Here is a 16,952-nt window from a genome sequence, read left to right as displayed (position 1 = left end):
AGGGTGTGTATGTGTGAGAGTGTCAGGGTGTATATGTGTGACTGTGCCAGGGTGTATAAAGGGTGTATATGTGTGAGAGTGTCAGGGTGTATATGTGTGACAGTGTCAGGGTGTATATGTGTGACAGTGTCAGGGTGTATATGTGTGACTGTGTCAGGGTGTATATGTGGGATAGTATCAGGGTGTATATGTATGACAGTGTCAGGGTGTATATGTGTGACTGTGTCAGGGTGTATATATGTGACTGTGTCAGGGTGTATATGTGTGACAGTATCAGGGTGTATATGTATGACAGTGTCAGGGTGTATATGTGTGACTGTGTCAGGGTGTATATATGTGATTGTGTCAGGGTGTATATGTGTGACAGTGTCAGGGTGTATATGTGTGACTGTGTTAGGGTGTATGTGTGTGACAGTGTCAGGTTGTATATGTGTGACTGTGTTAGGGTGTACATGTGTGACAGTGTCAGGGTGTATATGTGATAGTGTCAGGGTGTATATGTGTGACTGTGTCAGGGTGTATATGTGTGAGAGTGTCAGGGTGTATATGTGTGACAGTGTCTGGGTGTATATGTGTGACTGTGTCAGGGTGTATATGTGTGACTGTGTCAGGGTGTATATGTGTGACAGTGTCAGGGTGTATATGTGTGATTGTGTCAGGGTGTATATGTGTGACAGTGTAAGGGTGTATATGTGTGACAGTGTCAAGGTGTATATGTGTGACTGTGTCAGGGTGTATATGTGGGAGGTGTGAGTTTGTCAGGGGGGATACATGTGACATGTAAGGGGAATTTGTGTGACTGTGTTCAGCTGGATAAGTTTGACTGTCGGGGGATACGTGTGACTGTGTGGTGGGTAAGTGTGACGCTGTTAGGGGAATATGTGTGGCAGTGTTGTGCTATACTGTATGTGTGTGACAGTGTTGGGTGTATATGGTTTGTATGGGTTGTTAATGTGGTGGGTACACTGTGTATGTGTGTGACAATGTTGGCTGTCTATGTGTATATTTTTAACAGTGTCGAGTGTGTATATGGTTTACTGTGTATGGTATATATGTGTAACTCTTTTTTATATATGTGTGACAGTTTAGTGTGTATATATGTGACTTTGCTATGGAGTATATGTGTGAGAGTGTTGAAATATGTGTGACAGTGTTGAGGGGGATATGTGTGACGTGTGGGGAGTATGCGTGACGTTGTCTGGTGAATATGTGTTACAGTGTCGGGGTGTATATGTGTGATGGTATCGAAGTGTATGTGAGGTGTATCTGTGTGACTGTTGTAGTATATATGTGTGCCATTTTTGGTATATATGGGTTATGTATGTGGTGTATATTTGAGACAGTGTTGACTGTATATGAGTATATGTGTAACCGTGTCGGGTATATGTGGTGTGGTGTAAATGTGTAACTGTGTTGTGGTGTACATGTGCAACAGTTTTGTGTGTATATCTGCGGGTGTCAGGTGTATATGAGTGACATTGTTGTGTGTATGGGGTGTATGTGTGTGACAGTGTCCGGTGTACTGTATATGTGTGGCAGAATTGGGTTTCATATGTGTAACAGGTCAGGAAATATGTGTGACATTGTCAGACTCCTAGTGTACAGTATATGTCTGATATTGTGAGGGTGTATATATGCGTGACAGTGTTTGGGTGTATATATGCGTGACAGTGTCTGGGTGTGTATATTGTGGTGTATATGTGTGACTCTGTTGTGTGTGTGCCTGTGTTATGAAATTATGTGTGACAGTCTGGGTGTATATATGTGACAGTGTGCAGGTGTGTGTTGGACTATCGTGGTGTATATACATAGTTACATATATAGTAGATGAGGTTGAAAAAAGACTTCCGTCCATCAAGTTCAACCTATGCTAAATTTAGACAACAGATACTTTATCCTATATCTATACTTATTGATTCAGAGGAAGGCAAACAAAAAACCCCATTAAGGGGAAAAATTAATTCCTTCCTGACTCCAAGAATTGGCAATCGGATGAATCCCTGGATCAACATCCTTCCCATGTATACTTATTTGGTATATCCCTGTATACCTTTCCCAACTAAAAAGATGTCCAACCTTTTTTTGAACAAATCTATTGTATCTGCCATCACAGTCTCCATGGGTAATGAATTCCACATTTTAACTGCCCTTACTGTAAATAACCCTTTCCGTTGTTGCTGGTGAAATTTCCTTTCCTCCAACCTTAAGGGATGGCCCCGAGTCCTTTGTACTGCCCGTGGGATGAATAGTTCTTTTGAAAGCTCCTTGTATTGTCCCTGAATATATTTGTATAGAGTTATCATATCCCTCTTAGATGCCTCTTTTCTAATGTAAATAAATCTAATTTAGCTAGCCTCTCCTCATAAGTTAGAATGTCCATCCCCTTTATTAATTTGGTGGCTCTTCTCTGCACTCTGTCTAGTTCCATAATGTCTTTTCTTAGGATTGGCGCCCAAAATTGTACTCCATATTCAAGGTGTGGTCTTACTAATGCTTTGTAAAGGGGCATAATTATGTTTACTTCCCTTCCATCCATTGCCCATTTGATGCAAGATAAGATCTTGTTTGCCTTTGCAGCTACTGCATGACATTGGGCACTATTGCTAAGCCTGCTGTCTACAAGCACTCCTAAATCCTTCTCCATCAAGGATTCCCCCAATATACTGTATCTCCATTTAATTTGTAAGTCGCCTTTTTATTCTTGTATCCCAAATGCATAACCTTACATTTATCTTTATTAAACCTCATCTGCCATTTACCTGCCCACGTTTCCAGTCTCTCCAAGTTCTTCTGAAGAGAAATTACATCCTGCTCTGATTCTATTACCTTACACAATTTAGTATCATCAGCAAAGATGGAGACTTTGCTCTCGATACCAACCTCAAGGTCATTAATAAACAAGTTAAAAAGCAGGGGTCCCAGTACTGATCCCCGAGGTACTCCACTCACGACTTTAGCCCAACCTGAAAAAGTTTCATTTATGACAACCCTCTGTTGTCTGTCCTTCAACCAGTTTTCAATCCAGGTGCATATATTATTACTGAGTCCAACATTCTTTATTTTGTACACCAACCTCTTGTGTGAAACCGTATCAAAAGCCTTTGCAAAATCTAAGTAGACCACATCAACTGCATTACCCTGGTCTAAATTCCTACTTACCTCCTCAAAGAAACAAATAAGGTTAGTTTGGCAAGATCTATCCTTCATAAATCCATGCTGACTATTACTAATAATTTTGTTTTCCATTAGGTATTCCTGAATATTATCCCGTATTAAACCTTCAAGTAGTTTCCCTACTATTGAAGTCAGGCATACAGGTCTGTAATTTCCCGGTTGTGATCTAGCTCCCTTTTTAAATATAAGCACCACATCTGCTTTACGCCAATCTTGTGGTACTGAGCCTGTGGAAATGGAGTCCTTGAATATTAAATATAATGGTTTTGCTATTACTGAGCTTAACTCCTTGAGAACTCTTGGATGTATGCCATCGGGGCCAGGTGCCTTATTTACTTTAATTTTTTCAAGTCGCTTATGAACTTCTTCCTCAGTTAACCAATTGTTCATTAATATGGAGGTTGTGGCTTCCTCCTGCGGCACTACTATTGAACTTGATTCTTCCCTGGTAAACACAGAGGCAAAGAATTGTTTAATACCTTAGCTTTTTCCTTATCTCCAATAATCTGCCTACCCATCTCACACTGAAAGGGTCCTATATTTTCTTTTCTCATTTTTTTGTTATTAAGGTACTTAAAGAATTTTTTAGTGTTTACCTTACTATCTATTGCAATCCTTTTTTCATTATCCATTTTTGCTAATTTGATTGCCCTTTTGCAATTTTTGTTACATTCCTTATATTTCTGATACGATGTCTCTGTCCCTTCTGACTTAAAGAATCTAAACGCCTTCCTCTTCTTGTCCATTTCCTCCCCTACCTGTTTATTTAGCCACATTGGTTTTGACTTATTTCTTTTATACTTATTACCCAAGGGTATACACTGATAAGTGTGTTTTTCTAACAATGTTTTAAAGACTGCCCATTTATCTTCTACATTTTTCCCTGCAGAAACATCATCCCATTGTATTACTACTAGATTAGACCTCAGTTTATTAAAATCTGCCTTTCCAAAGTTGAAGGTCTTTGTTGAACCCAAGTAATCTGTTTTTTGATAATTTATTTCAAATGAGACCATGTTATGATCACTGTTACCCAAATGTTCCAGGACTTGAATATTTGTTATTACTTCTACATTGTTTGATATGACCAAATCCAGAACTGCCCCTCTCCTGGTTGGTTCCTCAATAATTTGGGTCATATAATTGTCTTTAAGCACCCCCAAAAACCTATTCCCTTTTGTTGTAACGCTAATCTCATTGCCCCAGTCTATGTCTGGATAATTAAAATCCCCCATTATGCAAACATGACCCAGTTTTGATGCCTTCTCCATTTGCAAAAGTATTTTAGCTTCCTCAATCTCACAGATATTTGGTGGTTTATAGCATATTCCCACAAACATTTTCTTTATACTTTTACCTCCACTGCTAATTTCTATCCACAAAGTCTCTACATTTTCATCATTCCCTTCATAGACATCATCCCTTATAATAGGTTTTAGATCCGGTTTAACATATAAACATACTCCACCTCCCCTTCTATTTGTTCGATCCTTCCGAAAAAGAGAGTAACCCTCTAAATTAACTGTCCAGTCATGAGTTTCATCCCACCATGTTTCAGTAATGCCTATGATACCATACTGCTCCCTTGCAGCTATTAATTCAAGCTCCCCCATTTTATCTGTCAGGCTTCTTGCATTAGCAAGCATGCATTTCAGCAAGCATGCATTTTTTAGCCTGTACTATTATCTTATCTGCTCCTTCCTTTCTGCACCCACTTTTCTTAGTCTTTAGAAGTTTTCTAGTATTATCTGTATTTACTATGGGTGTCTCACTGCTTGTCAAACTTGCACTTGCCCCCATTCTACCTCCATACCACCTTGTATCCTCATCTATTCCATTTAGTTAATTATCTGTTTCATTCCCCTCCCCCCTCCATCCTAGTTTAAAATCTCCTCCAACCTTTTTAGCATTCTCCCCCCTAGCACAGAAGATCCCTCTTCATTGAGGTGCAATCCGTCCCTAGAATATAGATGGCACCTCTCAGAAAAGGAGTCCCAGTGCTCTAAAAACCCAAACCCCTCCTTCCTGCAGCACTTTCTTAGCCATGCATTAACCTCCCTGATCTCTGACTGTCTCCCTGTGGTAGCACATGGCACTGGTAGTATTTCAGAAAATACTACCTTGGAGGTCCTTGACCTTAAGCTTTTTGCCTAGATCCCTGTAATCATTTTTTAGGACCCTCCATCTTTCTCTAACTTTGTCATTGGTGCCAACGTGTATGCGGTGTGACAGTGTTTGGGTGTATATATGTGTGACAGTGTTTGGGTGTATATATGTGTGACAGTGTCAAAGTATATGTGAGACTGTCATGTATAGGTGTGACAGGTGTATATACAGTGTATATGTGTGACAATTTTGGGTGTATATGGAGTATGGAGTATATGGAGTGTTTCTGTGGTATATATTTGTGACAATGTTTGGTGCCTTTGGGATGTGTGACTGTGTGGGGTGTATATGTGTTGTATATGTGTGATAGTGTCATGGTGTATAAAGGGTGCATATGAGGTGTATATATATGATAGTATCAGGTTGTATAGGTGGTGTATTTGGGGGTGTATATGCTGTGTCACAGTGTGGGTTGTATATGTGGTGTATATGTGTCACAGTATGGGGTGTATGTGTGTTATAGTGTGAGGTGTATATGTGCTGTATACACCTGAATAGATACTCACAGGGTCCCTGTTTCACTCCCAGCTGTTCCTGGTGGAACGCGCCGGGCGCAGGACTCTACACCTCACTGGTCTCGGAGGGATGGCCGTCTGCGCCCTCATAATGACTATCGCCCTCAATCTCAAGGTGACACCACAGCTCCTCTCCTACTTCTGAAGCTCTTCTCCTCCCCCACTTTCTTTCTCTCTGTCCTTTTCTCTTACCCTCTCTTCCTCGCCCCCTCTCTATCTCTCCCTGTCTCTCTCTCTCCATCTCTCTCCTCCCTTATTCTTTCTCTCACTTCCTCTCTCACACTCTTCCCTGTTGCTGCCTGGAGCAGGCTGCGGACCATGGAATAGAGTTACGTGAGCATATTCTCTCTCTCTCTCCCTCTCAAGGGAGAGAGGGAGAGAGGGAGAATGGGGGAGAGAGAGGGAGGGAGAGAGGGAGGGAGGGAGACAGACTCCTGTGCACAGAGGCAGAGTTATATGGAGAGAGACAAGTAACGTTTGAAAGCAGCAGGACTGTCACCAGCTAACAATGCAGACAATGGACACTGAGTGAGAGAATGTACTAAGACACGAACAACAGGGTAATTGGGAGTAAAGTTATAAGCTGTACTGTATTTAATAACAATTTGATTTTATATAAAATAAAATTCATAGTTTTTTTTGTATATCAAAACGTACCTTTGATTAAAAGGTAAAGTTAAGGGATTATATTTGCTCTTTGTAATTGGGGTACAGAATTAGCCATTTGAACACACACATTTGGCCCCTTTTTTCCCCTATCTCTTCTCTCACCCCCTCCCGCCCTTCTTTCTCCCTTTATTCCCCTCTCTCCTTTCTATCCCTGTTACATGAGCTTTGGGCTCTCTTCCCTCAGGCCTGCCACCCGCAGGTCACAAGTGTACACCTGGGCCCGGGGATGTTGAGCAGAGGGCAGTGGGGGTGTTGAGTACTTGTTGAGCATAGGGGGTGGGGTGGTGCCGATAAGTGCTACCTGTCCTGCTTGCTGGACCCAACAGAGCAAGGGGCCCAGATCCCGTAAGTTACATCCGATTTTCAGTTGTATGTATGTATGTCTTTATTTGTATAGCGCCATAAAATGTACATAGCTCTTCACAGTAGTAATACATGTCATATAAATAACAAATATAAATAACAGATCATGGGAATAAGTGCTTCAGACATACTGTAAAAGTAACATTAAGGAAGGAGTCCCTGCTCCGAGGAGCTTACAATCTAATTGGTAGGTAGGGAGAACGTACAGAGACAGTAGGAGGGAATACTAGTAAGTGCGTCTGCAGGGGGCCAAGCTTTGTGTCATGTGTCCATGATTATCCAGTGCTACTCATATGCTTCTTTAAGCAGATGTGTCTTAAGGTGGGTCTTAAAGGTGGATAGCGAGGGGGCTAGTCGGGTATTGAGGGGAAGGGCATTCCAGAGGTGTGGGGCAGAAAGTGAGAAAGGTTTAAGGCGGGCGAGAGCTTTAGATACAAAGGGGGTAGAAAGAAGACATCCTTGAGAAGAACGCAAGAGTCGTGATGGTGCATAGCGAGAAATTAGGGCTGAGATGTAATGAGGGGCAGAAGAATGTAAAGCTTTAAAAGTGAGCAGTAGAATTGAGTGTGAGATACGCGATTTAATCGGAAGCCAGGAGAGGGATTTCAGCAGGGGAGACGCTGAGACAGATTTAGGAAAGAGTAGAGTGATTCTGGCAGCAGTGTTTAGGATAGATTGTAGGGGAGACAGGTGAGAGGTAGGAAGGCCGGACAGCAGGAGGTTGCAGTAATCGAGACGTGAGAGAATGAGGGCCTGAGTCAGAGTTTTAGCAGTTGAGTAACAGAGGAAAGGGCGTATCTTTGTGATATTGCGGAGGAAAAAGCGACAAGTTTTAGAAACGTTTTGAATATGAGAGGAGAATGAGAGAGAGGAATCAAGTGTGACCCCTAGGCAGCGTGCTTGGGCTACTGGGTGAATGATCGTATTTCCAATAGCAATGTGGAAGGATGTAGAAGGGCCAGGTTTGGGAGGTAGTATAAGGAGCTCTGTTTTTGCCATGTTAAGTTTCAGTCGGCGGATGGCCATCCAGGATGATATTCCAGAGAGGCATTCAGAAACTTTGGTCTGTATAGCAGGTGTAAGGTCAGGGGTTGAAAGGTAAATTTGTGTGTCGTCAGCATAGAGGTGATATTTAAACCCAAAAGATGTGATTAGGTCACCTAGAGAGAGTGTGTAGAGAGAAAAGAGAAGGGGTCCCAGGACAGAGCCCTGGGGTACCCCCACAGAGAGATCAATAGAGGAGGAGGAGGTGTTAGCAAAAGAGACACTGAAGGTACGATGGGAGAGGTAAGAGGAGATCCAGGATAAAGCTTTGTTCCGAATACCAAGAGTATGGAGAATGTGAAGGAGAAGAGGGTGCAGGGGGCCGAATGCTGCAGAGAGGTCGAGTAATATGAGCAGAGTGTAATGACCTCTGTCTTTGGCAGCGTGGAGGTCGTCAGTTATTTTAGTGAGGGCTGTTTCAGTAGAGTGAGCAGTGCGGAAGCCAGATTGTAGAAGGTCTAGTACAGAATAGGTGTTGAGAAAGTGTAGCAATCGAGAGAATACAAGACGTTCAAGGAGTTTAGAGGCAAAAGACAGGAGGGAGACAGGTCGATAGTTAGAAGGACAGGTAGGGTCAAGCTTGCTGTTTTTGAGTAATGGTATAACGGTTGCATGCTTGAAGGATGAAGGAAAGGTACCAGAGTAGAGGGAAGAGTTAAAGATCTGTGTGAGCATAGGGATTATAGAAGGAGCAAGAGGTTTTAGGAGATGGGAGGGAATGGGATCAAGAGGGCAAGTGGTAGAGGGAGAAGAGGAGATCAGCAGTGATACATCCTCCTCCGAGATAGCAGAAAAAGAGTCAAGAAAGACAGGAGGAGAGTTGGGAAGCATTGTGGGATGGGAGGAGGCAACAGATGGAATGTTCTGCCGTATGGACTCCACCTTTTTCTTAAAAAAGTCAGCAAAGTCCTGAGGTGAGATGGAGGAAGAAGAGGAGGCAGCTGAGGGTGGTCTGAGTAGAGAGTCAAAGACAGAAAAGAGACGGCGTGGGTTAGACTTGTGTGTGTTGATTAGTGATGAAAAGTAGGTTTGTTTAGCCTGAAAGAGGGCAGAGTTGAAACAGGATAGCATAAATTTGTAGTGAATGAAGTCTGCGAGCGTATGAGATTTCCTCCAGAGGCGTTCAGAGGAACGAGTGGAGGAACGCAGCATGCGTGTGTGGGAGTTTAGCCAGGGTCTGGGGTTAGAAGGGCGAGGACGGCAGAGAGAAAGTGGGGCATGAAGATCAAGAGAGGAAGATAAGGCAGAGTTGTAGTTCCTGACCAGGTTGTCAGGGTCTGAAGCAGAACTGAGAGAGGAGAGGGAGGAGCGTAAAGTGGAATCAAGAGCTGGTAGGTTAATAGAGCGCAGGTTTCTGCAAAAACGAGGGCGAGATGGAGATGGAGAGAAGCGAGAGAGAGAAAATGAGATGAGGTGATGGTCGGAGAGAGGAAAAGGGGAAATGGAGAAGTCGGAGAGAGAGAAGTTTTTAGTGAAAACCAGGTCTAAGTAGTGGCCATCCTTGTGGGTGCTGGCTGCTGTCCACTGTTGAAGGCCAAAAGAAGAGGTTAGAGAAAGAAAGCGGGAAGCCCAAGGGAGAGAGGGGTCATCAATGTGGCAGTTGAAGTCCCCAAGGAGAAGAACAGGGGAGTCTGAGGAGAGAAAGAAAGAGAGCCAGGATTCAAAGTGAGAGAGAAAGGCAGAAGGGGGATGAGTAGAGGAAGGTGGGCGATAGATGACCGCCACATGGACCGGGAGAGGAGAGAAGATCTGGACTGTGTGAGCCTCGAAGGAGGGAAAAGCAAGAGAGGGGGGAATAGAAACTGTTCTGTAACGGCAGAGAGAGGAGAGCAGGAGCCCCACGCCTCCACCCCTGCCACCAGGGCGTGGAGTGTGGGAGAAGGAAAGGCCACCATAGGAGAGGGCAGCTTCCAGAGCAGAGTCAAACTGAGTGAGCCAGGTCTCAGTTATAGCAAAGAGAAGCAGGGAGTGAGAGAGAAAGAAGTCATGCACAGAGAGGAACTTGTTAGAGAGGGAGCGAGCATTCCAAAGGGCACAGGAGAAAGGGAGAGAGGAGGGAGGGTGGCAGGGGATGGGCATGTGGTTAGAGGGGTTGACACCAGAAGGAGTAGAAGTTGCATGTGGAAGGCGAGGACGAGAGCAAGTAGAAATAAGGCAGGTACCAGGATTGGGAGAGATATCCCCAGAAGCAAGGAGGAGAAGCATGGACAGAAAGAGAATGTGTGAGGATGATTTGTAGGGGTGTGTTTTAGTGCAGGCGGCATAACTGTGGGGTGACAGAGGGCGCAGGTAAGAGAGGAGTTCATGTGAACTGAGAAGTGGTGAAGTAAGGAGAGATGGCGAAATATGAATAGAGTTAGAGACATGATGAGGCTGGTGGAAGGAAGTGCATAATTTGAAAATAAGTGAGGTTACAGTAAATATAAAAAGTAAAGGTGGCATCACAGCAATAGTAATGTGTTGAGATGTGCAGTGTGGGATGATAACCTCCTTTCCAGCGTAGTTCAAATGCAGGAATCAGAAGCAGTAGATTGTGTCCACTTTTTCCACTTCTTTTTGAACTTCCTTTTTTAAACTCAGAAAAGGGGGGGGAAGGAAAACACAAAATGGATGTGTCTCCTAAAAGAATTCACTATAATGCACTCCTACTTAATTTAAAATTTAACTTTTAATATATTTTCATAAAACATATGTTACCAAAAACGTCGTGTATAATACATTAAAAATAAATTAAATTGACATTAACTAGCGTCTGTGTCAGTGAATGTGTGTTGGAGTGGTCTCAAACGACAATTTGTAGTAGAGGCTTCTGGACACAGAACGCTACTTGGTCAGGGTATAAACCCCTCTGGGGCACCTATGAGATCAGGTACACAAGTTATAGTAAATAAATAAATAAACGTGCACACTCAGTGACTGGGATGTGTCGTAAGGCTACAGCAGTCCTGCTTTGGCTTGTAAACCACAGAGCACTTAAGGATGTTAGTTATACATGTATTGCCATCCAATATATATTAAAGTGCTACTGATAGTATAGTGATGGAGGGTAAATGATTCACAGCTTAGTGAAGCAAATGTTCACAGCATATTAATCATTGAATCATTCTACAGCACACTCCAAATGGTTATATCATATAAAGAGCAGGAATGCTTGCGCACTGAGTGTTGGTGGAGTACCCAATTCAGATCTACATAGATAAAGCCAGGAGACTACAAAACACTACATAAAAGCAGCTCCAAGTAGGAGACTGACAACATGGATGGCAATACATGTATAACTAACATGTATAACTAACATCCTTAAGTGCTCTGTGGTTTACAAGCCAAAGCAGGACTGCTGTAGCCTTACGACACATCCCAGTCACTGAGTGTGCACGTTTATTTATTTATTTACTATAACTTGTGTACCTGATCTCATAGGTGCCCCAGAGGGGTTTATACCCTGACCAAGTAGCGTTCTGTGTCCAGAAGCCTCTACTACAAATTGTCGTTTGAGACCACTCCAACACACATTCACTGACACAGACGCTAGTTAATGTCAATTTAATTTATTTTTAATGTATTATACACGACGTTTTTGGTAACATATGTTTTATGAAAATATATTAAAAGTTAAATTTTAAATTAAGTAGGAGTGCATTACAGGCATACCCCGCATTAACGTACGCAATGGGACAGGAGCATGTATGTAAAGTGAAAATGTACTTAAAGTGAAGCACTACCTTTTCCCACTTATCGATGCATGTACTGTACTGCAATCGTCATATACGTGCATAACTGATGTAAATAACGCATGTGTAACAGGCTCTATAGTCTCCCCGCTTGCACACAGTTCGGTACAGGTAGGGAGCCGGTATTGCTGTTCAGGACGTGATGACAGGCGCATGCGTGAGCTGCCGTTTGCCTATTGGGCGATATGTACTTACTCGCGAGTGTACTTAAAGTGAGTGTACTTAAAGCGGGGTATGCCTGTATAGTGAATTCTTTTAGGAGACACATCGATTTTGTGTTTTCCTTCCCCCCCTTTTCTGATTCACTTTTCAGTTCACAGTTTGCACCCACTTTTTTGGATTACCATTTATTTACTCATTATTTGCTTCAATTGGTGTGGTTTTGTGATCACTAGCTAACCCTAGTGTTTCTCCTTTTTTAAACTTCCATACTACTTTAAAGATTTCTACTTAAAAGCATTTCTGCTTAAGAGCAAAGGCTGCAAGCAGCAATGGCTGTTGTAAGTTTACTTATATACATTTAGAAAGTCACCTTGGGCCCAAATTCCAGGTTCTACCTGATGGGTCGTTCATAGCCAGGCAAAGAACCATTGTCCTGGTGCCCTACAACTCTCTTACATCTCTACCCTCTTGCCCTTCCCTCCCTCTACCCCCCTCTCTCTTCCTTATTCTCTCCCTCTCCAATCCCTCACACCCCATCCTTTTCTCTCTCTTCCCCCTCTTTATCCATCTCTACCCTTCTTGTCCCCTCTTTCCTCTCACTCGCCCCCTCTCATTCTCTCTTCCATCTCTTGCTCCTTCCTCCCTTTCTTCCTCTCTCCACTTTCTCTTACTCACTTTCTTTCCTGTGTCCCCCAGGAGCGAGCCATGGCGTGGAGTTATGTGAGCATCGTGGCGATTTTTGGATTCGTGGCTTTCTTTGAGGTCGGCCCCGGTCCCATCCCCTGGTTCATTGTGGCTGAACTCTTCAGTCAGGGCCCTCGCCCGGTGGCCATGGCCGTGTCCGGCTGCTCCAACTGGACTGCAAACTTTCTCGTGGGGATGTTATTCCCCTATGCAGCGGTGAGAAGGGAAAGAGAGGGAGGGGGAAGGGAAAAGGAGTGGAGAGGGGAGAGATGGAGAAAGAGAGCTAGTGAGGGGGATTATAAATGCAGAAGAGGTTAAAAGAGAGGGGAGGGGGACAGAGAGAGTGAGAGATGGGGAGATAGAGGCAAAGAGGTATGGGGGCAGAGATAGAGAGCGAGAGAAGGGGAGATAGAGGTTTAGAGGTATGGGGGAGAGAGTGGGAGGGGAAAAAACAGAATAAAAGGGGTGAGAAAGAAGGTAGAGAAGAGAGAGAGAAGAGATGAGAGCGGTAAACAGGAAGCAGAAAAAGAATACTAAAAGAAAGCATGAATGAACCCTGTTGATGACACTCCTCCCACCCCCCCTCTCTCTCTCTCCCCCCACAGAGTGGATTGGGTCCCTACGTCTTCATCATCTTCATGGTCCTGCTCATTGTGTTCTTCGTCTTCACCTTCTTCATGGTCCCTGAGACCAAGGGACGGACATTTGAGGAGATAGCCCGGGTCTTTCAGGGTCCACAGTCCTCCCAGCCGAGCTCCAAGCGCAACAGCGTGGAGCTGACAGGGATTAAAGTCCCCCCAGAGCCGGGGCAATGAGGGAGAGAGGTGACTGCCCCTAACCCCCTCAGATCGGCGAAGCATTGCATCATTGACTCCTTTCCTGTTATAGATCTGATAATAGAGCGATACTCTGCAGGTCTCAATAGGGTTATAATGATGTGATGTTCTGCTGATCCCAGGCTTGATATATATTGCAGAGAGCAACATTTCCTCTCTCAGCATGGGAACTGCCCTGGTCCCTCTCTCATTCTGATAACCCAATTCTACCTCACCTGCAGAGCGCTCTGCAGAGAACCTCTTCACAGCTAGGTACTATACACAGCAGCGCCCTACAGAGCCTTAAAGGACTCCAATGTGGCGAGTGAGTAAGTGTTGATGCCGTGTATCACACCCGATCACCGACGTTAACTGCCATTCAATAAATACCTTAACAGTTCATGAATCGCGGGCCTAAGATAAAAGGAATTAGGGAGGAAGAGAGAGAGAGAGGAAAAGAAAGAGAGAGAGAAAGCAGGATAGAGAGAATGAAAGATGGAGTAGCTCCCAAATTGCACACTTTTACCCTCAGAAGTAAATATGAAGCTCGCACTCAGATTGTTTTTTTGCAACTAACACTTCACTGCCTGAGGGGCCTACAGTTCATGGTGACGCCCATTCTGAGCCACTGTTGTCACTAGCAAAAGCTGTGTCACATACTGTATGTTAGACATCGGTCACACGTCTTGTATCAGGCCGGACAGGACATCAGATACTGTATGAAACAAGATGTTCATGTCACGGTAATCCCTGCTGATTGGATCGGAGAAACAGACAGTGGATTTACTCTGTGTGTAAACATGTACCGCGGTTACAAAAGGAAACAAATATATTAATATATACAGGGATGTATGTATAGTACGTTTGTACCGTTTTATATCTATCAATATACTGTATACATGTATATATATGTATATATCGATGTAGAGGAGCTGTACCGTGTTAGCCGAGCTTAATATGGTAACATTGCCGGAAGAAGAGATCATTGTATCTCGAAAGCTCGCACAAATAAAAGCATTTCGTTGGCCACAGAACGGTATCGTCTATTCGTTTTTGATTATATATATATTGAGAGAATCATTTATAGGCATCAATTCCAAAATTTATTTTTTTTTCTCAAAGAAATTGAGTTCCAGCTGTCCAGCTATAAGTAGGAAAGCACTCACCCATGCAACACATTATGCGACCGTTAAGATGTCTTTTTTGTGATTTGGGGATTGATCACAAGTCCAGTCCTTTAATACCTCAGTGCGGGTCCTGGATGTTCCTCCAGCCGGTCTCCAAGACTCAGTGTCTGTGATTTTATTTAAAACAATTTATTTCATTTTGTATTCGTAAATAAACTAAAAGGAAGAGTCAGCTCTTCGTAGTGCGTCTGTGGGAGGGACGGGGACCCGACACTGTGACATCACTCTAAGCGCAGACCTACAGTAACAACGATAATGCTAAAGACCTTAATCCTTTCCAATCTTCTCTGCAGTGCTGGAGCAAGAGGCTGCATCCGCTTTATAAGAATTACATCACTATTAATTCAACGTTTCATCCCTCGGCTAGGGGTCTTCCTCAGGGAGAAGTTATATGGAGCAACAGAATGGTGACGGAGAACAGAAAAGGGACACAGAGTTATAGGAATGGGGTTATATGTATATGGGGCAATAGGAGGAGTTATTGGGAGAGGTTACATGGGGCAATAAAAGAAGTTATAGAGAGCGGTTATATGGGGCAATTGGAGGTTGTAATAGGAAATGGTTAAATGGAGCAATATGAGGAGATATAAGGAGAGGTTATATTGAGCAATAGGAGGTACTCTTTTTTACTGATTTTTTTTCCCCAGCATTACATTTCATAGAAAAACATTCCGAACAGAAACTGCACATTATGTACGAACTTACACTATATAAATATTAACTCAGCATTTGTTCCAACCTTTCTCCTCTCAACAACACCTTCACATTTCCTTTATACACATTTTTAATTGAAACTAAATAAAAGCCTTAACTACCACATTAATAGCTGCAACCTTTAAAGGATTCATTTATAAATACACATTTTTAGCGACCCTAACAAAAAAAAGTATTAGTTTTTCTTTTTCCCCACATTATCCCCCAATGACCCAAACCTCTTAGTGGCCACTGAAGGTAGGATCATGTCCGAGTCTGTCACTATGGAAATATCCATATTGTGCTCCTCTTCGGAAAAGGAAAGCTCCTCTACATCATCAGGATCTTCTGCTCTTCAACCCCAATCCTTCCTAAGAGTAGAAAAACAATTATTTACAGGCACCTGAAGAACCGTAGCAGCACAACCTGTAGGAAGACGAAGAGTCCCTCCAAGTCTTTTTACTGTGCTCTTCTTCCTTTTTTTAGGCTGTATCCAATTCTGCTTTCTGTTTTTATCTTTACTACCCACCAGGATTACACTCTTGGTGAATTCACCCATTGTATTCTCTGACTGTTCTCCTTCTGGAAGTAGGAGGAGGTTCCCTCTAAAGGATCTTCTATTATTCCTTGGACCATGTCAACACAATCTGTAAATTCTTCTTCTGCCAGTAGATCTGGGCGAACTTTGTTCGCAGGTGGATCTGGGCAAACTCCTTTCCCAGGCTGATCTGAACAAATTCTGTCAACAACTTTCAAGGCATGATCAAAAAGTACTTCATTTTCTTGAAAATCCACTTCCTGTTCCCATATTCCTGAAATATTATGCCATGCTTTTGCACAACTCAATAGGAATGTCCACATTGCCCACATAAATTACATTTAATCTTTGTACAACTTGCCCTTTCATGGCCTATGGTCTGGCACAAGTTGCATGTTAGAACATCACAGGAAATACTTAAGTGCCTGGTTGAACCACATCTATGGCACAAGGTTGAATGGCCACAGTAAAAATAATTTCCTTTTTCTCTTCCTATGAAGAAAGAGTTGGGCAGATGTTTTGTAACATTGCCATATCACCATAGTCTGACTTGTACTTTCCAGCCTCTTATCCAGATGTCTTCTTCATCCATAATTCTTGTAGGTGGTGCCAGTACTTCACATTGTCTGCCAAGCCATATCAGAATATCTGATATTGGGACTGATTCGTGTCTGAAGAGAATTGTTCCACACTTTGTTTCCGGTTTGGACACAGGAATAGCAACAAAGGACTTCCATAATTCAGTATTTTTAATACTCTCATATCTTGTCCAGAAATAGTCCAAAGCTTGAGGTCTCTAAAAGATGACATCATACTCACAGGAACCAGGAACATGGATAAGTGCATACATTTCATCTGCTGTGAAGCCCAAGGATTCATTTAATAAATGTCCTCCAACAGGTTTCATCTCCCCACCGCCTTTATATCTCAACTTTACCACATTTCTCATTTTCAAAGGTTGGGCATTTCTAGTCACAGTGCTTACAAAGGATCTCCCACTCCAGGCCGAAGGGGGTGCTGTATGAACTGGGCTTAATTTAACCTTTGCTTTACTACTTCTTCTGATTGGGCCAGTCTTTTATCAGGAACTATCTGCATAGGAGCAGCAATTTCAGTGTCTACAACCTTAATTTCACTTTCAGGCACTACAGAGTTAATGCTGTCTCCATTGCTGCTAATTACCACATGCTGTTCTCCTCTCTGATGGTTCT

At 43.0% G+C, this 16,952-nt stretch overlaps 1 protein-coding gene across 1 annotated transcript in view; it reads left to right on the top strand.

Annotated features, from left to right (window-relative positions):
• Positions 1-14,381, top strand: part of LOC142501959 (solute carrier family 2, facilitated glucose transporter member 3-like) — a 47,789-nt gene extending 33,408 nt beyond the window's left edge. Inside the window, exons 8-10 of the mRNA XM_075612594.1 lie at positions 5,869-5,970; positions 12,521-12,724; positions 13,114-14,381. Coding sequence (XP_075468709.1) covers positions 5,869-5,970; positions 12,521-12,724; positions 13,114-13,323 — 516 coding nt within the window. The 3' untranslated portion in view covers positions 13,324-14,381. The remainder of the gene's footprint in view (positions 1-5,868; positions 5,971-12,520; positions 12,725-13,113) is intronic.
• The last annotated feature ends 2,571 nt before the right edge of the window (positions 14,382-16,952 follow it).

The sequence above is a fragment of the Ascaphus truei genome, chromosome 8 (assembly GCF_040206685.1).
Source record: "Ascaphus truei isolate aAscTru1 chromosome 8, aAscTru1.hap1, whole genome shotgun sequence".
Lineage (NCBI taxonomy): Eukaryota > Metazoa > Chordata > Amphibia > Anura > Ascaphidae > Ascaphus > Ascaphus truei.
This window is presented reverse-complemented; position numbering and strand designations above follow the sequence as displayed.